The 23525-nt window shown below is 37.3% G+C and overlaps 1 protein-coding gene across 11 annotated transcripts in view; it reads right to left on the reverse strand.

Moving 5' to 3' along the window:
• Window positions 1-23525, reverse strand: part of TBC1D1 (TBC1 domain family member 1) — a 113619-nt gene that overhangs the window by 31500 nt on the left and 58594 nt on the right. For 7 of the 11 annotated variants that reach the window (XM_040587642.1, XM_040587623.1, XM_040587613.1 and 4 more), the window contains 10 exons: window positions 22959-23063; window positions 22197-22329; window positions 20728-20819; window positions 19055-19162; window positions 16535-16663; window positions 14320-14406; window positions 12313-12602; window positions 10463-10621; window positions 8023-8142; window positions 6729-6868 (listed from right to left, as the gene is read on the reverse strand). In XM_040587642.1, coding sequence (XP_040443576.1) covers window positions 6729-6868; window positions 8023-8142; window positions 10463-10621; window positions 12313-12602; window positions 14320-14406; window positions 16535-16663; window positions 19055-19162; window positions 20728-20819; window positions 22197-22329; window positions 22959-23063 — 1363 coding nt within the window. The remainder of the gene's footprint in view (window positions 1-6728; window positions 6869-8022; window positions 8143-10462; window positions 10622-12312; window positions 12603-14319; window positions 14407-16534; window positions 16664-19054; window positions 19163-20727; window positions 20820-22196; window positions 22330-22958; window positions 23064-23525) is intronic. The other 4 variants (XM_040587660.1, XM_040587668.1, XM_040587683.1 and 1 more) reach the window with 4 other exon arrangements.

The following is a 23525-nucleotide window of genomic DNA, read 5'->3' on the forward strand; positions in this document are numbered from 1 at the left end:
TGTGATCCACATGTACCTCAAAAGCACTGCTCTGATGCTCCCACCACTCATACCACCCAAGAAAGGAACAATGGACCAAGATGGAATATGTACAGCAGATCCATTCATTTATACTCATCTCTTTGGCTTAACATGGCAGTGCTTCAATCCTAAGACACAGAGTATGTCTACACCCCAAAAGGATCAACAAATGCATTACACAAAGCTCTCACATGCAAAACAAAGTACAAAAGATTATGAAGAAAGTATCACTGTATGTTACTACCAGGGACCACACTAAGGAAAGTTTTTAAATGAAATGCTGGTGGATAAAAGCAGCAGTAATTAAACCAGACAACATTTGACTGGTAGTGATACAAGCAGAAAATTTCATTAGCTCCAGAAGAAGCTACAATAAATACAGAGTGTTTGCTGGACCTGTGGGACAACTTCAAAGTATTTCAAGAGTGAGTTATTATAATGTTGCCTTAAACCTTATGTTTTAGGAAATTTCATTTGTAACTGACTAGAAACAAATTTAATTGATCAATAGTTCCTTAGTCAATCAACCTCAGTACTGAACAAAGCTTTCCAAAAACAAGAAGAAAAAGGAAACCCACTAAGAGAAACCACACACACAAAGTAAAAAACAACAGAAGTGACAAACCCACCTAAAAGTGTAAATTTAAAAAACATTCTTTCAGAAGCACTTAGTGTAACCAACCTGAAATACCAAAAACAAAATAAAAAGATTCATCTTTGACTAGAAACTGCAACACTTTATATAGAAAAGAAGGGCTTGTTTTATTTTTATAGGAAGCTAATAGGGAGGAGGCTCAAATATAATGCATTACCACCACTCTCACTAAGTTGTTTACGCCAGACTCTCTAAATGCAGTGTTTACCAGCCACATCTGCTCTCCAGGGTTAAGAAGTCAGGCAGAATATGGTGACAATGTGGATGGAAGATTTCCATTAAGCATTTTATTTTCTGCATTACACTGTTTTTCCTTGTTTGATTTAAATATTATAAAACTCAGCTTAGCAAACAAACACGAGATCCTCACAGTCGCGTATGGTTAAATTGCCCAAAAGAAAGGACTTTCACAACATCCTTAGTTCTGTTCAGATCTTCCATTCAGGTAGTGCAACACCTTCTTTCATACATGACACAAAATTAAAGAGGAACTGCAAACTTCTATAACAAAGGCTATAATATTCCTATTATTCTACACAGATGTCTAGAATATTTGACTTCATAACCAAATGTGGTAACATGACCAGAAGCCTTTTGTTAGCAGAAACCTTCGGATACCGAATCACAAGAAGCAACAAGTCCCTCTAGTCTGACTTATAACTTCAGGCAATGGCTGAATGAGGAATTCTTGAAAAATTCTGTAGTTGGATACAGTTGATTATTAGAGTTCGATTTTTCTTTTAAAGCCAAGAGCTTCTTTAAAACTTATCACCACCTCAAAATTCACCCCATTTACTAATATTATCAAGCCCTGAGATACAAATGCCCTCATATGTCAATGAGCACAGAAGCCATCACACATTATATATAAGTACTTACTGCTTATAGTCAAGCTCCCATGCTGCAAATCAAGAATATGAGCATATATTTGCTCTGAGAGGGACAGAACTGAGTAATCAAGTCTAACCAACTGGCTTTATTACAGCATTTATAAAACTAGTCATTAGTTAATTAATAATCACTTTGTTGCTAAAAAAGAACCATTAAAACAGTATCGGAGGGCACTTTACAAGTAAAGAACACCCCATAAGCACTCTACAGAATGCTAAAGCAACAGTTTACAGTATTTGCAATACTACTACAAAATTATTTTTAAAATAGTTTTGCTTAACAATGGAAGAGATATAACCTTCACCACAAAGCACATAAACAGGTAGGTGCTAACTACAATTGGTTTTAAGAACAGCAGTTCTTCAAATCCAAACTTTTCTTCAGCATTTAGGATGTAACAGTTTGCTACTTCTGTCTACCAGAGACTGACACCTGATTCATTTTAATGAACAAATCAAGGGTCTTTTCCTGTACAGAGATACTTGTAATTTCTAAAAGAATTCTTTTCTGCAAGTTGGGTTGTAAAATACTACGTAGTTGTTCTGACTAAAGTTCCCTTTTTCCCATCTGAATCTATTTTCTGAGCTAAGCAATACCAACCATCTCAGTCCTCCAAACTGCAATTTCTTTCACTGTTCAACATGTAACTTCATCCTACTGCCCACCTCAAAACAAATCACCCATTCTCCAACCTAAAACTGACGCAGCTTTTACAAAAATCTTGCTGTTTACTGTCAGCACACCTTTCACAGCAAGAAAGCTCATTGCAAGCACTATCCCCTTCCCACCGTTTACTTCAGAAAACTATTCACATTCCCTTTAAATCTAGCACTTGACTTTACTCTGCTGGGATTTCCTGAAAATCTGCGCAACAGTTCTCCCACTATGACCAATTCTGAACAGTTAATATGTGAAAACTGTAGTGAAAACAGTCCATTGCACAGAGGTTTGTAGATGCTGAATAGAAGTATGCAAATATCCCACTGTGCTGCGGTGCAAGGTGAAGTTTCATGATCACTCTGCACTGCCCTAAGTGTGTCCTGCTTCTGAGCACGGTAAAAGCACCCACCCTCAGCTGTCAGACACATGTCCCTACCTGTCTCCCTGTGCCTGTTCTAGTGCTTGTGTAAAACCGGGAGTGGGACTGGAAAACTGATCCACTGAAAACTAATTACCCATTTTGTGTGAGCCCATACTTTAGCTGCTATAAAGTGATCACCAAGTTGTTCCCTTCACCTTTCTACCAGTGAAGACAGAGAACTAGAAAGTCCTAAACCATCTGCATAGCCGCAGGATGCGGCCCTTGTTAGAGAGACTCTACAGAAGTATGAAGATTTTGCTGCAAGGAGGGTGGGCAGGTATAAAGGCAATAATCAAAGAACTGAAGAAACACTTTTATTACTTAGAATGTTTAAGACAGTGAGTGGGAGAGTCTGAGTGAATTTTGTATAGTCATATATAGAAAACAGGCCAAAAAAAACTTTAGAAAAAGACATTAAAGAAAACCTTCTTTCAAAAGAAACAGTATTGTAACAGATCAAACTGTGATCCATTTTGTAAGTGACATGTGCTCCTCTTTTTCCATCTCTCCACTTTGCAGGATACAACACTCATTCCACCCTTTACAAATAAATAAACCAGAAAAATATGAAAGGGCAAGACCCTGAGTGTGTCTCAAGGTGGCATTGAGAGAAATGCTGCCACCCAGTGCTCCACACCACCTACAGCCACACAACCATTCCATGGGAAGTGGCAAGCAGCAGGAAATAAGGTTGGACATTTGAACTGTAGCTTGCTACAACAGAACTAGCATAATTCAACCCTGCAACCCTCCAGCTACCAGCTGGAAAGCAATAAAAATATCTACAGAACAGATAATTTCACCTATACAGAAAATCCTTTCTAGATCTCCAAACTGGAGATCAGCATCTTCAGGCTCACCAGAGATCACCTGTCTGTCCTGCCAGGTGGCAAATTGCATAATGCTTCTCTGATGTGCTTCATTGTAAAGTCAGGGGAAAAAACAAAGCAGGTGAAAATAGCAGGGAATGGGGAAAGGGGAAGCACCCACAAGGAGGAGGGTCTGCACATGGGACATCGCTCCCATAACAACCAAGAGTAATGGTCTCCTTGTAGCCTAGGCTTTCTGTTGTCTTAGAGTGCTCACCTTGCCTGAGCATGGCTGGACTGAGCCCAGTCATCAGGCAAGGCAGAAATGTCAACTGGCAAGAAAAAAGGGCTTTCTAGTGTATCTATTTGCAATTTTTTTTAGCTCTACTGATTTAGGACGTTTTTCATTGTACTCCTGAACTAGTAAGAAATGAACAATCTCCTTCACATAAAATAAAATCCTCTTAAATAATGGTGGCTGCAAAACAAATGGCATGCTCTCTGCCTGGTAATACATGATGCAAGCATCAAAGCACAGCCATCCATCATTTCTCTCCAGTTGAGCTACAGAAAATTAAGTTTTAGCTCAAACTACTTACAAGCATCTCCTAAAGAAGTAAAGGATCCAGAAGTGCAAGACAGTGGGACACAAAGTGCTGTCAGCTTCATGTGGGAACTCAGGACACTAGACATCTCTCAAGTTCAGAACCTTGTGAGATTAAGCTCAGAATTTCTGTAAAAGCTATGTACCAGTTGTCTGGGTTGTCTTGTATTTATTTATTTATTTATTTTAAACTTTTAGTAAATACACCTTCATATCCTGCCATGTTAACCACACGGAGTGGCAATGAACATAATGCAACTTGAGATTCAGCTCACCACTTGCCTGTACAAATGGAATCACAAATGTCAGGACCTAGATTTTTCTGTCTGTATAAAGCTTAAAGTTGTCTCTGTTTATTGTGACATCTTACACATGCATATTTACTGATTACAACTCTAGGAAGTTACAGCCACAGAGCAGTTTCATTTTGTTGACAGTGCCTGCCCACATGTGGTCAAAGCAATGCATAGTTCAGGCATACTGGTGGATCTTATTTTTAGTACAAATTTTAGCAATGCAGCCTATGCTAAGCCTGAAAAACTTCATCATATTTGATTCACAGAGATCTCGGTCTCTTGGTGGGCTGACATACAAACTTTTAAAAAATCCCTAGCTTTTTTTTTCACTGGTCTCCTGCAGAGTACCCTGGAGTGGTGTCTGGGCTATTGCATTTGAATGGAGAAATTGGTCAGTGGAGCCACAGTCTAAAAAGGGAAACTCATGAATGTTCCCTTGTTTCCCTCTCTTCATGCTTACTTTAGCAGAATACAACAAAACATGTTGTCTTTAAAATCTTCTTTGCCCTCTGTCCAATTTGACTGAAATTGATCTTTTGGTGATACATCGGTTACTTGCATAAATTCTGTTTCCAAAGGAATTAGTCTAAGAAGAGTGAGAAAGATTTAAAAAAAAAAAACCCACAAAAAACTAAAGGGAACTTTTCAAATCAATAAACTCCAATGCATGTGCTGCTTCTCCTTGACAGAATGTGAAAGAAACAGGAACAAGATTAATGAATGACAGTTACATTTACTCTGGAACTACAGAGAATACCAAGTGTGGTGGTGAGTCCAATATAAGATCATCTGTACAGCAGCTCTCTTAAAGGCTTCAGAGACTGGATCGTGAGTAAGTATCCTTTACTGCCAGAAATGTTCCAGGAGATGCATGAGAACAGAAATGGAAAACCCCGATTCTTGTTATAAATAATAACCCCCTGCTAACTCTGAGTTTTCTCCCTCTGTTCATAAATTGAATATGTACATTGGAAAAAAAAAAACAGAAAAAGAAAACAAGAGTGAAGAAAAAGGACAGATATTTTAAATTACTCCTCCTATTAATAGAACTTCCTGTTTTCCATTTTGGCCACACTTGTTTCTCCAACTATTCTGCTTATTCAGCTGCAGGTTGTTAAGATTGTATCTTGCAGCTATTATGTCTCAGAGGAAATGCTTGGATAGGCACTTTAGGGGTTTTTTTCTCCTATTTAATATGGGAAGGTTTTGTGGTTTTCAAAAACAAGTAAACTACTTCCAGTCACAAAAGGACACATTAAACCTGAAAAAACAGTTGCTTCACAGAACAACTGAGATTGAACAGCTCCTTCATATGCCTTGAAGTACAGGAGAGCATTTCACGTGTATGTTTACACAACATGCTCATAGGGTCACTTTATTTTGAAGTACACTGAGGCATCTATGCCCATACACACCTTACACCATCGCCAGTTAAAACACACTGCAAGCAATGCATTGACAGAAATACTTTTGTTATGTGCAGTGTCCAGTTAATCAAAGTGTCCCTTTAAGATGCAAGAAAAAAGTACCAGTGACATTAAGATGGTTACTTTTTACTACACTTATTATAACGTACTGTTGCCTCCTGTTCCCTCATACTTTTTCTTATATCTTTTAAAGTGGCCTTAGAGATCAGTCAGAAGGTAGAGCCTGCAGAGCTCAAGCTGTGAAATTCAAACTTCAGTAGCCAGAGATCATTGTCTAGAGAACAAGCTTCTCTCAGGCATTCTTGGCCTATATGCTGCACTATCTGGTTCATAAAGTGAGATGCATAAAATGATGCACCTGCATGCTCATGTGCAGTGATTTTTTTCTAAGCTGTGGTTCCTCAGCTCTACAGTGATTCAGGGAATAAATACGACAACAGTGGCTAAAGTATGGCTCAAGTAGTAAATGTCACAGACTGGAGGAGCAGCATACATGAGGTCAAATTCAGTCTGGTATGAAGTACATACTACAAAACTCAACTGAAGTCATAAAAGAAATTTAATTCCTTCTGCTAGGCCTGGATTTTTCTAGTCCATAGTTCTACACTCCAGCATGGAAATATGAAACAGAAGCACCACCTCTCCTTTAGAGCCATGCTCGATGATACATTTTTTCCCCAGAAGTCCTTAAAACAGTATACATTAAAATAATTTATTCACTCATTATTTAATTTGACACAACCAGAACTATGTTACAGATGAAGCTGAAAAATAAAAAATCAATAGCTGATGAGCTTGGCATGACCAAAAAGTAGGTGGGAAACTGCAAAGATGGTACAAGCATATTATCAGGCAAACATGCCCACTTGGTAGACAAAATGATCCATGCTTCAGATTGCATCCACTAACAACATTTATGGGAGCAAATAAAACACAGACTTTACCATCATATCGGCTGGGAGAATCACATGCTTTCTGAGGGGTTGCCACTCGCAGAAATATCTGTTGCCTCCATGAATGCCGTCGAGTCCTTACAGGGCTGTCCACACCAATGGCCTGCGGGCTGTGTTTGGATTCGTAGTCACTAAAATTGCGTAACACAGAATGGCTTGTAAGTAAGCTAGTAACAGTGACACAGTCTTCAGTGAACACAACAACGCGAACCATCAACTAAGCAGTGCAGTGTGCTGTGCATATGCTGGGCCAAGCTCACAGCGTTAGGTAAGTGAAGCTTGCTTTGTGGCAGCAGGCTTTTACAAGGCTTCAAACATCACTTATGTTCACCAATAGGGGCTGGCAGCTCTGTGTCATCTGCTTTCTCTAGTTTTAACTAATTTCTTTGCAGCAGTGTATTAAACACGTTAAAGACATGTACACCGTAATGTATCTTTACCATTCTGCTGCTTAAATGCCATCCATAAAACCTAGCACTTATTCATAGGAGACACAAAGAACTGCTGATGCCTTTTGTCAGCACACATCAAGGAGCTTTATAAACACCAATTTAACTTCCAGCCTTCTGTGAACTAGGTATGTAACATATGCCTTTAAAACATAGACCTGGAACAAAACTTTTAACCTTTCTGTTCGCAAGCCACCATCTGAAATAAGCAACAAACTTGGGAACAGTATCCAGGAAACTTGGATGACCCTTTCAAGTAATCCACAAACTACATAGAGAGGTTTTTATTCAGAATATTAAATGAAATAGTGAACAGCAATGCTGTTTTCCTACTAAAAATCCCACTAATAACTTTCACCTGTTACATCTTTAAACTATTCATTGCTTTATTCCAGCCATTGGCTAAATGGTTGCATGAGTCTTTGTTGAAACTGAAAGGGATAAATGTATTTCAAATAGCTCTGGCAGCAACCAAGAGGAGCATTTTACGGGCCATCCTCTCCTTTCAATTTGAGGACACTGACATTGCTTAGGATGAACCTTGTATATTCTTTTAACTGAAAACTACTAATACAGTCCTTTGGCAGGAGTAATCACAGAAGTACATAGATGGAAATTGTATGACCATTACAGCATCAAAATGGCCAAGTTCTGCAATCATGGCAGAGGAGGAGCCTAGGATAGCTCCATTCTTTTGACAGCAATCACATGCAGAATACATGCAAGTGAACTTGCACAGATCAGGTTTTGCAAGTGTGAGAAGCATTTGAAATATTTCAGACAAAGAAACCTTTGAAAATACAGTTTTACCTCCAGGCTTTAAGAGAGAACCCTACCTTGTTGTGCTCCTAAAGTCAGAGGTGTTATTTTCATCTACAGGAGCCAGAAATTTTAAGAAATTTGGCACAGAAGAGGAAGAATGAAGCTTTTTCCTTAAGGCAGTACGGTAGGAGATGCTGAGAGTGCAGTTGGGAAAAGCACAGTTTAGAACAAAGAAGTATAAATCCACTGAATAAAAACAATACATACTGCTAAGTTTCAAACAAAAAGCAGCTAAATCCTGAAGGCCTGAATATCAAGGAAACCAAAGTCAAAACTGAAACTCCTAACAAAGTGCTACTTTGAAATACATATTTTGTTGGGCAAACTAAAATGTTCCAATGTAAATAATTTCCAGTGAAATTATTATTCTTTGCTATTTAATGCATGTTTCAAGTAAATTCCTTTAACCTAGTAAGAACTGACGCCAACTTTATCATTGTACATTTACTTAAATATCAGTTTCAGTGACTGACTAAATTTGGGGGAAAAGGTTAGGAAAAGCTGACATTGATAATCATTGTGTTGGCAAATGAAAACTAAGACTTTGGCATAAAACATTTTGTAAAGCATTGACAGGGTTTTATTCAGACAAGTTTGGAACTTTTAAGTTAAAAGCTGAGCCTTCCAACTGATCATTAGGATTGCCGCTCTATTTATGCAACAGACAGGAGCACTAATGAAATTCCATCAACAGTTTTCTGGCCAACATAATTCTGCTCTTTCTTTTAAAATAACAAGCCCCCACATACTCAGAAGAAGGTTAATAGAAGGAAGTGAGAACAACTCAGATAATGGAAAGTTTCTCCATGGAATGAAAACATAGAAAATTACTTGGCTGATGATACTGGAAGACCTTTTATCAGAACAGTACAGAAAAACACCTGACTGGGTGAATTTTCTCCTGAAAAACTAAGCTTGAGAAAGAACTGCTTCTGATAAACCATAATGATATATCTGGATGTCATTTAGCACTGTCTCCTGAAGTTGTAAATGGGATGGGGGGTGTGTGTGTGTGTGTACTCTGAGACAATCACTAGTATGAAGTGAAGCTGTTCTTTAGTAGCTAGTACCGAGCACGAAGAAGATAAGGCTGCAGCGTGTCCTGCAAACAGGTTTCACTTACAATTGCATTGTAAATCCATCACATATACACAGTAATTTCATTTACAGAACGCAATCAAATTGAGCAGTTTGACTATTGATTTAAACTTATTAACCCATTTGATATCCCTATCAATTTTTGTTTTCAGTCTTGTTGCTTAGAGGTGCAGTATGGTATACCCTTAAACAACAGGGAAAGGGAAGGAGAAGTTGCTACAGTGCATGCAGGATCATTACCAAATATATTGGAATAATGTGCTTTTGAGAATGTGCTTCACGATTCAAGTAAGTCTTATTAAAATGATGAGTAAAGAGGACGTTGTAGACTCACATTTCCTCCTCTGAGCTATACCGCACTTCTGAGGTGAAGCTAAATTAAGAGATGCTAGTTAGTACTCAGCAAATGCAACTGAAGGAACTGGTGAAACAAAGTTCTCAGCCGAGTATTTTCTCAGTATCAGAGGGAAACAGGAAACCTTACCCAGGAGAACAAAGCCAAACAATAAACAGCAAGAGCAATAAAAATTGCTTGCCAATGGCCAGTGACTGTTGACAGTGCTTCCGAGGACATTTGGTCTCATTAGCCTTTTGAGCTAAAATAAGCAGTTATAGCTCAAGAGGTTAAGAAGGTGTTTCATGGTTAAGATTTCTAGGGAGCTACTTGTTTCAGGTTCTCAGGGAAATGATGGGTTAATGTCCTTTTCTCAACGTTCTCTATAGTATTTTGTTCTGAGAAAGGAGCTACAGAAAAGTATCATTTGATATTGTTCAAAATAACCAAGACAAATACATGGGCTGTTGAGTTGGGTGTTGTTTGTTCTTGGGTTTTGGTTTTGGGGGTGGGGTGGTGGGGTTATATTTTGTTTGTTTGTGGGTTTTTTTGTATCAGCTCTCCACAGTTCTGCTATTTCTTGTCCCATTTAGTTCACTTAGTCAATTTGCCTTTTTTCATTAGACACAAAAAATTAATGTTTCTGTGTTACCATGACCAAAGCAGAACAGAACAGAATTATTCAGGAGGGACAGAATGAGCTGGATCACAGGTTCTTGGCAACTTATCCCTCACACAATTTAAGAAGTGCTGCTGTCTGCTGCATAACGACAAGTTGCTTTGGATAACTGGCTCTAGAGAAAGTCATGTGTCTATGTCTGAAAGAATTTTATTTATTAAAACAAAAAACTACGTAAGTAGCAGCTCTACATTCAGTGGTGGAGTTAAAAAGTTCCCTCTCCCACAAAAATCTACCATCTTTGGTCTATATTAATTTATTTTAATTATTTACAATATGGAGCTTGACATTTATGACATAGCAAAACAAACCTACCCCAAACTACGTACAGGTGCTAGCTCACCTCTTTTGTGCAAAATGCCCACTTTGTTCTCCACTTGAATTATGCCTTAGATATTTTAAAAAGTTGGGTGAAGAGGCCGAGGGATTAAGACGAGCTAGAGCAGGAGAACGCGCAAGTTGACCAGAAGAACTTTTAGATTCGTCGACAGATTCATTCAAACTGTATAGTAGGATTCCAGCCAGAGCGATGGAGTTGAGGTAGCACAAAGAACAAAACACAGTAAGAGAGGAAAGGGCATGGGAAGTGAAATCCCTTCTCTAATCTTTGAGAGGGACCTGACATATACAAATGAGCCATTTCCTATGTTTGTCACAGTTAATGCAGTAATTGTAAGAGGCTGAACATCTTAACCCAATCAGCAAAGTCCCAGATACACACTCACAGGCTTCAGCAAGGCATTTCAGGGTATGACTAAATTTAAACTCTCAAAAACCTGTCACTGACACACCCGTTTCTTCTCCCTCATACGTGCCTCTCCTTGGTGTCTATGATAAAGTCAGGCATATGATCAAGAGTTCTAATGGATGAGAAGTGAAACGCTACATGAAGAACTGAATTTATTTACACTAGGAAACAATTTATGAATTGAGGTAAGCTGTTCAAAAACACTCATAAAATGTACAAGACTTGTTAGAAGTCTGTAATTCTATTGAGTTTTGAGAACTCTAAGTATACTTGGCCTCCCTTTTTTCCATTTCCCCTGGTTCCGTACATTTGCTATGAAAGGTAAGCAACAATGATTTATTTTTTTTAAAGTTATGTGAGGGAGCAGGTACACTCAGGTCTTACTAAAAATTGTATGATCAAACTCAAATACAAATAACCAAGGAAAATGAAAAATACACTTAATTTTAGCTGCATTCCTACAGTAAGATAACTGATCGAACAAGCAGCTACAGGCATCAGGGCAACTCTCACGAAGATAACAGACCAACACAAGTCCTACACTGCACTACAAAATCTTTCCAGCATTTTAGAATTAAAAAGGTTCAAAAAAGGGACAAAAAGGCAACTCAGGTTATGTTTCCTTTCAAATACTGTAATTCTTTCTTTCGCTGTCATTACCTGTTTCAGGCGTGGTTTTTTTACTACCTTGCCTCCTGCAGGGAAAAATGAGCTGGAACACAGAGACTATCTACAAACTTGTGTAAATGAGCAGTTTTGGCACTAAAACAGAAGCCTACAGACAGAAATGTTTCCATAGTAATTGGAAAAAGCCAGGTAGAGGGAGGGAAGAAAACTACCGCAAAGTTAAGAGGACTTTAGAGATGTAGAGGCAGGTTTTTGAAGGAGTATAGCTTGACAAATATTAACATGAAGGCAAGCAGTAGCTTGTTTTTGCAAGTAAAATCTACACGGGTTCATTTAAAAACTAGCAAGGAGCCTCAACTCTATCAACAATTAGGCAATTTATGTCAGTTTTGTGCGTTATTTTAAAGTCACACATGAATTCACCAACTAGCAAGGCTTTCAGCATCACAAATGCTACTAGATTTTTCTCTATAAATAGACAACAAGTAGTAGTATTTATTTGTACTGCTTACAGATTAAAATAACAAAAAATAATTAATATTGCTTGCAAAAATATAATCAAACCCGAGGAGCAATCCTATGTTGTGCTTACACTTAGTTTTGTGACAAATGGTGGAACTACAGATCCCATGTTTTCTCTCCCCTGTGGAGAACATGGGGCTAAAAGTGTTTTTAAACAGAATACCTACAAACCTCCAAAGAGTGACACATTGCTGCCATACATTTCTTATCCATTAAGAGGACATACCTGGTATGCAATTATCATCCCCAAATATGCCCTCAACAAATGAAATCATAGCCTGCTTTTAATGTCTTACTTTCTTTTGTGAGGAGTCTCTGTGCTCACTGAGTGATACCTCATGAGTTTCCTCTGGGGAACAGAAGGTGATGTTTCAACAGGTACCAGAGATTCCTGGCTTTCCGTTGGCAAATGACTCAGTGTGTTTGCTCGCCTCCGAAAGCTTTGCTGAGGTAATGTAACGGACTGCTCAACAGGAGAATCATCTGCATCGCTGGAGACATCACCCACTGATCCACTGGTCTTGACAGTGTTTCCTGTAGGAACTGCAGGAAGTCTGTCTTTCTCCTTTTCACACAACGGTGGCTCCTAGCAGTGCAAAAAAGGTTATCAACACGTGGGCTTAGAATCAATCTGTGAGGTTGCAGTCCCATGTCATTCACATCCCACAGAAACCTGCTTCAAACTTGCACATTTTTATCATGACAGATCAAAGAAAGAATCTTTGATGTTTTATGTCTTTGTTATTAATCACTTAGGACAACAAATCACCTCCATTTTACAGAGAAAAAGTAATTTTGGGAGTAGTTGTATTTTACAGGAAGTTGAATACACCTCAGAGGAAATGGAGTCAGAACAGAACAGAAGGGTCAGGTTTGGGTAACAGTGACAGCAACAAAATGGTTGGTATTTTGGAGTACTATATATTTAGCACCCCATTTAACAATATATAACTATATATATATAATACTCCTTATCTATATCTCATCCTTTCATCTATCTGAAGATTCACACAAAGGACTTGAATTCTCTGACTAGATGCCTCTTTCAGTCCAAAACCATGTGTTTTTCTTCACTGTCCACCTTGTGTTTCCTGCAGAGTTGGCCATTCTTTCCGAAAAATAAGCAGACTTCTGATTACCTGAAGTCAGGAGTCTTTAGGTGACTAGGCACTAGAGGAGAATCAATAGCTGTATCCAAGTCTGCAGAGTGCTAGGCTACCTCTAGGGAAGAAGAGTGTTCATATTTTATTCAGACTAAAAGCTTTCTAACCATGAATAGGGGGATATCGTGTTTTACCTTTATGTTTTTTATGAATGCAATCCTGCATTCATGGTATGTACTTTCAGGGCTGAAACCAACCCCCATCAGGATCAGCAGCATAGTAATTACTGCCTTTGTTTTCTGCACACTGTTGCAAGATTCAGATTACATTATATAATATTTTATTTCACATCTATAGACTCACACGATAAGATACATAGATACAAAATATATGTTTATATAAGTACAAGGAATTTCTAATTTAAATGGAGACCCAATTGCACTGCTATCTTTTATAGCACAGGGAGCAAAATGAAAAGCCTGAAAGCAACTTGAAACTTGTGGAGAAGAGAAACACAGATTTACTGTGAGCCCCATATTGTGTCAAAAAAATATGGAGATCTCCAGTAAAATTCTACAAATAACATCATCTTACACATCACCATTGTATTGACATATGACTGCTTTTTCTTAGCCTGAATCTCTTTTACCAGAGTAAACTGGGAAATGACTTTGTTCAAGTTGTCCCTCAGAGGACTCATACACTTTCTAATATGTTATATATATGAAAAATGATTTGGGTAACCAACATGTAAATTCTGAGAAAATATTGCTTCAAGTTGGGGGGAAAAAAACCAACAAACCTCCAAAAAAACCCTCAAATGGTAGTGGCTGATCCAAGAGGCTGGCTGCAATGAATGCAGCCCTGTCATCCTCAGAGGGACTCGGCACAGGAATAAAGACACACCTTATGGATCAGCAAGTGGCAGCAGGACTCTTACAGGTAGGAAGAAAAGACATACCTATGCTCCATACTCTATGATACTATTTCTGTCATACTGTTCGGCATTCTGGGGTTTATTTCTTTTCACACACAATCCATTAGCTTGCCTACTCCCCCAAAATAATTAAAAAACCCCAAGACGTTAGAACGGAACAGTTACATGAATAGCTAGTAACTGCATTTCACATCTGACTAGTTGTTTCAGGGAATATTACGTGAAGTTTCTAAATATCTACATTCACCCCAGGCTTTACTTACTTTACTTGTGCTGCTTAAGGTACTGGACATGGAGCTGTCCAGATCCACAGCACCAGAACTGTCCAGTGGACCTCTGGCTTTACTGCCCTGTAGAGATAAAGCACACCAGCAGTCAAGATTATGACATACAGGGCATACCAGCAAGAGATTTGTGTAGCACAGCCAGAATCTGTAATTTTCGAAGACAGTATCAAATTTAATTTCCTGAAATGCTTAAGAATAACCTTTGCCTCTGTGAGAAACAGAGGTTTCATTCAGAACAGTCACTGACATTTTAAAGGACCTTATGGAATTAAGGAATTCTCATGGGCAACAATGTGCTTTCCAGGACATGTACGCAATCATATATTGCACACATGTACTGCAACTACTGTTGAAGTACCTTCTGTATTCCAAACAGGAAATTTTCACACTACGTACTTCTTACCAAGACACTAAGAAATTAAAAAGCTGTCTATTACAAAGGACTTAAATCCATGTAAATTTAATACACAGCAAAACATAAGTTCTGGTATTACCCATTTCAATGCCTACAAATCGGAAAGCATAAATATTTTTGTATAACCTGTTCAACAATATTTTTGTATAATTCGTTCAACTAATGTTTGTAATGGAACCAAGAGAAACATCAAGAAACCTACTGATGGATTCTTATGTGCTAATATAACTGTGGAACTGGTATCTTTCTAACCTTAAGGGGTATCATTTCTTTATGTTCTGAAGTTAAGGCTTATGTTTTCTTCAAACTGTTATTCCAGGTAAAATAAAAAATACCACCATTATTCACAATAGTGACTATTTTTTCCTTGAGGCTCAGACAAAATGTTTTGCCTCAGATCTGACCAAAACCAAGAACTTCCATCAAAACAACCATGACAGTGAAAATGCAACCAATATACACCTGTGCTTACGTGAAGATAGTTTATGCCAGTCAGGACAAACTGTCAAAAATTACTATACCTAGTGTAACAACACTAATGTTATGTTTCACATCGCAAACACATCCACTGCAGGATTTTATGAGAGCGAACTCTAGAAACACCGGCTGGGAAGTAATGAAGAGAGATACTATATTAAAAATCCTCTCTATATGCATAATCATAACAGGGAGAACATGCTTTTGCTATCATTCATTTCATGAACAGGTTAGATATGATGTCTAAAATAAGCTTTGAAAGCCTAGTTTTGTCTCTACAAGTTGAATGTCTATGAGCCAATAAACTGTCCTACATCTTGCTTCAATTTACATGTTTGCTGATGAGAAATGAGAATGCCCAATTTTTGTTCCCTAATATTTGTTGTTTAGCATTCTGTCACAACTCTCTCTCTTTTTTTTTTTTTTTTTAAAAAGGCGGAAGGTCTGATTTTTTTTTAATAATTTGTCAAGCAGAGGCGTTTCCAAATCTCCTGTTATTTTCCTCAGACTTTCTCCACGGAGTGCAAAACAAAGAATATTTGAATGAGAAGACACCCCATAGGTTTAAAAGTAGTGCTTAAACTTGACATCTGATTTGTTTTCTTAACTGCTGCTGTATACATTCAGCAGATATTTTCAGCAATATGTTTATGATAAACATTTTTCTGTGTTGTCTTGGGGATCACTATCACATAGGAGCTCAAGTTTTTCCCACTAATAGGTATTGCCAGACACCGTTTACAAAAAATTTTAGCTGATGTGATATTTCATAAATGCCTTCATAACCTTTGTGCCTTCTTAAGGTCTTTATACCCCTCACCTTCAAATAATCTCTAGCGTTTAAAAGTTCAAATGCCCTGTTACTCATCCATTCTGTGCCACTAATAAATATTATCTCATTAGCAATGCTTAGTCAGTTCCCCAATCATTTCATTCTACATAAAGAGCAGTGAACAATTATAATTACTCTTTTAATTTTCTAAATCCGAAAGAGAAATAAAACAATGGTTGGTTTTTTTAAGTTCTCATCCTCAACTTCATATTAATTTTTGGAAATGCCTATACACACTATTTTTTGTCTAGCAATTAGTTCCCTTCTTCCAGGACTTTGTATTCTCTGTACCAAAGCCCTGATTTGTTTTGTCTTCTTCTAACCTGTACAATCAAATATTTTTGTCACTGTGCCTTTAATAACAACTTGGCTACAACCTGGAAGGATAACAAATATGACTTTCATATTATTCAAATAAATAAAACAATGACATTAAGTTCAGAGGCAATAAACATGAAGATACTTACACGTGATAAAATACTTTCAAATGATTCTGTCAGAGATCTTTTTGCTTTGTTCTTTAACATATCTAATCTGAATCTTGGAGCACTGCTGGGCACCTCATTTACTGCATTCTCGGCAAGGGGTTGTGAAGTCTGCAAGTGTTAAAAAAAATAAATGCAAAATACTCAGCAGCATGGAGCAGAATTTCAGTGAACAGTCCAAAGACTTCTGTAACCTGAAACAATACTTTCTCCTGGTGTCCTTAGCTTTTCATGCCTTTTTCTCTACTGATACTTAGCAATGCTTCAGAAGAATTGCCATCTTGATAGGGATTTACAAATTCTAAATTGTTTGTACAAATTCTAAATGTTTAAATGCAACAGAGTAGAGATTTCTGCTGGATTTACTTTTCTTCAGCCAAGAAATTACTCAAAGTTGACGAAGCTCATAATTAACAAGAACTATCAAGTGTCCCCACATTAAAATGAGGCTTTCTAAGGGCCAGAAAGATGTATAACAACCTAACTCTTCTATATATTTCACCAGTAGAAACATTTCCATCTTAGAGGTAACAGTCTATTTAGAGTTTTGCTTTTTAAATAAGTATTTCAGTCCATTTTTAGTACTTGTGAAGACTAATATAGTGAATACAAAAATGACACCACAATGCAAATATTACCACCCAAACTTGACACCTGCAGTAGAAGCCAGAGCACAGTTTTCAGAGTTATTTTGTGGGGTACATCCTGAGGCTGCCAGGCACTGTAGCTCTCTCTACATGGCCCTGATTTCAGAGATCTGAATAACTGATCTATGTAACTATTAGTACATGGACAGCTGAATAGTACATCATCACCATCGCTATAGAGTCCTGTCTAGCTATTATTTTAAAGCATTCTATTGACAAAGTTACAGGCTTCTGTATTTTCTTTTCACCTTCACTCATCTCATCCACAAAGGGCAAATCAGATGCTGCCCACTATTACATTCTTACAAAAAGACACTTAGTTTGAAGGTCATTTTTGTTAAATAAGATCCATGTACTAGTATCACATTTAATTTATTTTTCCTCACCTGATTTAGGTATTTTTAAAAAATTATTAAAAGCATGAAAGTGAATGTCTATGTAGAATAGAAGGGAACAGGGACATCAGGACCTCATGGGTTAATGACTGCTTAGACAAACAACACTGCCAGAGCCCATGTTCAAAGGTATCTGCTATTACACAGCTTGGGAGACAAATTATCAGAGTAAACATAATGATGGACTGGACTGAGGGCAAGTCAACTCTGTTCTTGGAGCACTGGCATCTTTGCAAGTGTCAGATTAACCAATTCTGGTTATAGGCACTGAGCAAACAGACTGCAGCAGGCCTTAGAATTTTCAAGCCATTTGTGACTGACAACTATGTGACAATCAGCTGGCATTAGATCAAATAAAAGTATTTCAGGTACAATAAAGGACCTCAAGCAATGTTTCTTCCCATCATGCCATAACTACAACACTTTTTTTTCTTAAAAACGTATTTCTGGTGAGATGCTCAAGACAAGAAATCAGAGAACAAAATATACAAAGTTTTCTTCATGCTTTATCAGGGAAGTCAATAATTAGCCAGTGGGCATAAAAGGAGAAGAGATTAACAAAGTGAAGAAATAGTATATGAAGCCTTGCTGCTATTTCTCCAGTTTCTTCAGGAGTCTAATTATTCTCCATATATTAATTTGCTAGTTTATATCACAAATAGCCAACAGCAGCCATGGAATTACTGGCCAGAAGTGGTGAGACAGCCAAGACTTTTAAAACGGTTAAAAATCTGGATCTGAAAGATCTATAGAATAGGTGCTGATCCTCTTTTAAATGCAGACCTTCTCGAGGTGTCTCAAGTTAGCCACAAACCAAGGCGTCCAAAATCATTCATCTCTTTCGAAAAATTGTAACTGTGCTGTAAAAATTGCCAGTTAAACAGCACTGATACAACCTGATACAGAATGAAAGATAGTGCAACTCTTTGGAAATGGGTGACAGTCTCTGCAGCAATCCTCCTCAGCTACTCCTCCTTGAGGCCACTTCAATGGTGGTTTGCACACAAGAAATAACTTCCAGCTGTTGAGTAAATGCGATAGTCTTTAACAAGGATCAAATCCACTGCATTATGAGGACACTGACTCACACAAACAGCAGGATGGCAAATGTCACAGACCAGCTGAGAGCAATTACAAGTTCGTTATATAGTCTCTCACATACATGGAATTTTCTTCGCAGTGAGAAGAAAGAAACAACCAAATTGGTGGTCTACCTTGTTTGCAGCTCTCTCCTAGGCCTGACATCAGACTGTACCGTGTACCTCAAAATCTGAGATATGCCCGTTTTGGAGCATGACAATAGCCTATGTATCATAAGCAAAACCAGCGTCTGCCACCACCTACAGTTTGAAGTTCCCAAAAGCCAGTGATGGAAATGTGCCTTTGGAAAATAAAAAAATGGAATGGAAGATTTTCTCCTAGCTCCTCCTTACATGAGCTAAAATTGAATGATTACTTACCTGTTTTTCTCCAACATGAACATGGTCCTTCTGTTTTTCTTCATACATGTTTCTCAAAACAGAGATAACCAACTCATTCTCTTTTTGATCATTTCTTGGTTTTAATTTCTTTAATTGGAAACAGTACAAGCACAATTATTATACATTTGTATAACAGCAAATATTTACTCTTTTCATTTTGTCACTGTCTATACATTGTTAATGTAAGAACAAGTTTAACATGGTTAATGCTACTACTCCAGTCCACCAGAGGACACCGGTGTCCCAGGCAAAGCCTCAACCAGCCACAGAAACAGGTGACCTCTATTTACATGAAAGATAAAGGACAACTGTAGAGGTATCAAATTGCCACAAGCAAATACAGACTTTAAAAAATATTTTTGTAAAGAAAACCAAAACACTGTAGTTCTGAGTTTTGTAGCACACATGAAGTACTGTCTTGCAGTTATGATTGCACAACCCTTCTAAAAATCATTCTCATTGGACATTTCAATTTTGGGGAAACGACATAGGTATTTTAAAAACTAGTGCACAAGGTGAACCTATTTGTAAGAGAAAATGTTTTTAAAACAATTTATTATAGAATTTGATCCCAGAAATCTAACTTTTGAAAAGCATATGCTGTTTTAAGTCTATTGATGTAATGCAGAGGATACACTATGAATTAGCTAATGCCAAGGTAGCATGTCAGATTAATAAAAATATTCTTATTAAGACAGTTATCTAAAAATGCAAATCATGGTTATAACATACGGAGCTGTAAGAATTTATTCAGGCAGTCCAACTGAAAAAATTAGCCGAAAAAGACAGGCAGGAGAGACATACTTTACCCTTGGTTTTACCAAGTTAATTGTTTGCAGACTCTCACCAGAAGCAATTAACAGTTTCCTGTGACTACTAGAAGCTTTAGATCATTAAAATGTGTGCAGAATACTAAAAGGCAACAGTGCCAGCCAGCTGTTGTATACTAAGAAATCACCTAGCTCATGGAATCAGTTCCACAGAGTACCTTCCAAATTTGGTACTGGATGATAAACTGCCACATGGAAACATACAAAGAGACTGAAATCACTCAAGAGAGGAAGGAAACATTACTTTTTAAGAAGTCTGAAATTTCCTAATCTTCAGTAGTGTGCCAAGCCCAATGGCATTTCCTGCAATGTTCATAGTTTGTCTTAAATCCAGCTATGCTTTCCTCTGTGCTAAAATAACTTTCTATCTTCTGAATGAAATCCAAACTTTTTTTACTTAGTTTGACAACTATGAAGATTAGAATACATTTTAGGCAGGAAATTTCCTATCTGGGAATGTTACAATGATTTGTTTTGGTCAAAGTAACAGCTAAATGTTCTCACTGTACAAGTCACTACCTTCACCCACAAAAAAAATAAAAAAAATGTGCATTGTACCCAGTGAGAAGTCAACATTTTCCTAGAAAACAAGTAGTATTAGGGGAAAAAAATGAGTAAAATGAGCTATTTTCATCAAAACACACATTTTTAACAGGTCTAGAAAAATATACTGAAATTAAAGCACAAGGTGGTTAAAAGTCTGTTAAGTAAAGATATTAATAACTCATTAAAAAATGAAAATAACTTTGGTGTTTCACAGTGATGTTAGCAAAAAAAAAATAATCAACTGCTTTAAAATCTTGTAGGAAACAAAGAGCTTACCTTAACCTCTTCAAAAACAGAGGCCTGCTCCTGGTTATTTAGTGTTGTAAGATGCTTTTGTAGTTCTAGTTTAGTCTTAGAAGGGTGTAACCCTACCAAGAGGAACAAAAAAGAACAAATCACAGGGTCAAATTTGTCAGAATTAATCAGTCTCATAACTACGCGCACAATTTAATCCAAAGCTCTTCAGTTATTTGAGCTGATGCACTGCACTGATTTCATAACAGGGCATTAGAAAGAACTCTAGGTTAATTTAAAGCTACTACTGAACTCATGTCTTTAAAATGAGGGACACGAACTCTGCAACAAGGCGATTTACTCAGCACAGACCAGGATTATACTCTCATCTGAAGATTCCATTATCACACAAGACAAAACAAACCCACAATCTACTGCATTTTAGCATACTACTTTGTTGGGTGTTTTATGCAGTACTGCTTGTATTTTGCTTGTGGTATAAATATAATTTCCATTGATTTCCTTCAATTTGTATGCCATGGCCTCTTCTGAAAAAGAGTAAATTTATTCCACGTTAGCGAAGTTCTTGCTTTGTCTCCTAATGAAAAATACTGATAGTCTAAAGCAGACTACCCTCTCATTCAGATTATTTTTTTCTGTTCTCATCCTGGATTAAATGCCTTTCCTCTATTTTCTGTGAAAAACCAGCAAACAGTAGTTTGTACTTCATTTTCTGATCATGGCATTTCTCCTCCAGAACCACATGATATGATTAACCAGATGGCACGATTCAAGGCATTAAAAATCATTTGCCTTTAAGAAATTTCTCAAAAATCATAGCTAGCTGAAGACCAAAACAGAGTGAAAAGTAGTTCTGGAAGTTCTCCAGTTTCATCAAATTAATACTGGATAGGTTTTAGTCCAACAAGCTACTGTCATGTGATCTGACAAGCTGCTGTTGCCCTTTATTCACCCCAGACATCACTTAAATGAGCAAAACTTAACTGCAAAATTTGCTGAAATGCAAAGATTTTTTTGTCTTGGAACTCATTTTCTGGGCAACAACTACAATTCTAACCGCTGTATTTTCATGAAGGAGCATAGATCAACATGCACAAACATGTAGTTCATGTCTAGTGGTGGTGTAATGCATTACCTAAGTGGATTCAATAGGACAGCAGGTCATAGCTATTGCAGCATATATTCTTGAGAAGTTCCGTAACTACAGTGCTCTGTGTTTATTGGTTAATAGAGTCAAGCTAGCTGCAATTCAGTAATACTTAAGACTCTTAATTAACTTTCAAAAATTCAACTAAAGTACAAGAAAGAAGCTTAACTTTTACTACCTGACAGATGACATTGCAGTCCTCTACATAAAAAGACTTCCAACCGTCCATCCCAAATCCCAAGCTCTTTTTAAGCATTCATTCCCTTAGAGTTTCACATTTAAGACTGTCCCCCAATAAAATCATTAGAAAATATATTTGACTAGAAAGTTCTTTAAACCTCACCTTCTATCTTTTCACAGAGTTTATGCAAGCTTTGCATAGGGCATCCTTCACAGAGCTGGGGCTGTGCCTTGGAAGTTTGTTGCACAGCAGCTACAGTGAAAGCCTGTTTCAGTGTCATCATGATTTCATCAACCTGAAAAGAATAAAGCGAAAAAGAACAGAATTTCACTCCTCCACTGAGCTTCTGTTTTCCTTAACACAAGCACAACAGTCTTAAAAATGATACTGCTGGTTGTTTGGGAATGTGCTTACCATTAAAAAGAAAAGCTGTTCCTGTGTCATTTCTGCCTAAGCAAGACAAAAGTCATCATGAAGTCTTATCTCTTCCAGGCCACCCAATTTTATTACTGTGGTCTAATAACAGATACTACCTCTATCTAGAAACCTTTTCTTGTCTGTGATAAAAAAGATTACTGCAGTTGTGTGTGACTCACTTGCCTGACCCAGAGCACAGTAGTGTAGTCCTGATTTTCTGAATAGGTACATTATAAAACACCCCTCCTTCCAAAAAAGGAGGCGTATGGTCTAACTTAGTTTGTGCAATGAAAGGAAGTTTTATTGTATTTTAAGGGGGGGTTTAACTTCCGCCTTCAAAACAAATTTAAAGTTCCTTTGCAGACTGCTATTTTAGTCACATTTTTTAAAGAATTATATTTCTGAATGGAGCAGGTTTTTAAGACATCCGGCAAAATACAGAGCATGGAGCAACAGAAGACTTTTAGGGCCTAATATTCCATTAGGCTCTTCTTTTCTTTCACTTACCAGTGCTTCATCTGTACACTGAAACACGTAGCAAACGAAGTGGAAGCCTCCATTTTCTGAAGACTCTCTGCAGATGAACCCAAAGTGATCCACATGTCTAATTCCCTACCACAAAAATAACAGTAAAGAACCAGTCATATTTATTTTTAATGTTTTGTACCTGTATTTTTTTCTAGTTAAAAAAGCATGAAAAGCCCAACAGCATTACAGATAGGTCACATATATCTTGTTCCAGCTACATTAAAGTCATCTGGCCATTAGAAATCTATTCTGTTACAGAATCTATGACTTCATCAATCTTTTAAATTTGTCTTAAGTTAGAGGTTGTTTATTGGTTTTGGGGTTATTTTTTAATGACTGAATTACAATAGATCCATTGGAAAACACAGGGATGAATACATGCTCTTCAAGATGTATTTTACTCAGTATTGAAAACAGCAGGGAAAAAAAGCTTGCTCTCTTTTTCTTCCCTTTTGCTAAAGCAGTCAACAATTGCTTTACATTTGTAAAAGCAAATCAAAGCAATAGTGCAAAATGGATAAACATTTTTTTTTCCATCTACAGAAA

This window comes from Falco naumanni, chromosome 1, assembly GCF_017639655.2.
Source record: "Falco naumanni isolate bFalNau1 chromosome 1, bFalNau1.pat, whole genome shotgun sequence".
NCBI lineage: Eukaryota > Metazoa > Chordata > Aves > Falconiformes > Falconidae > Falco > Falco naumanni.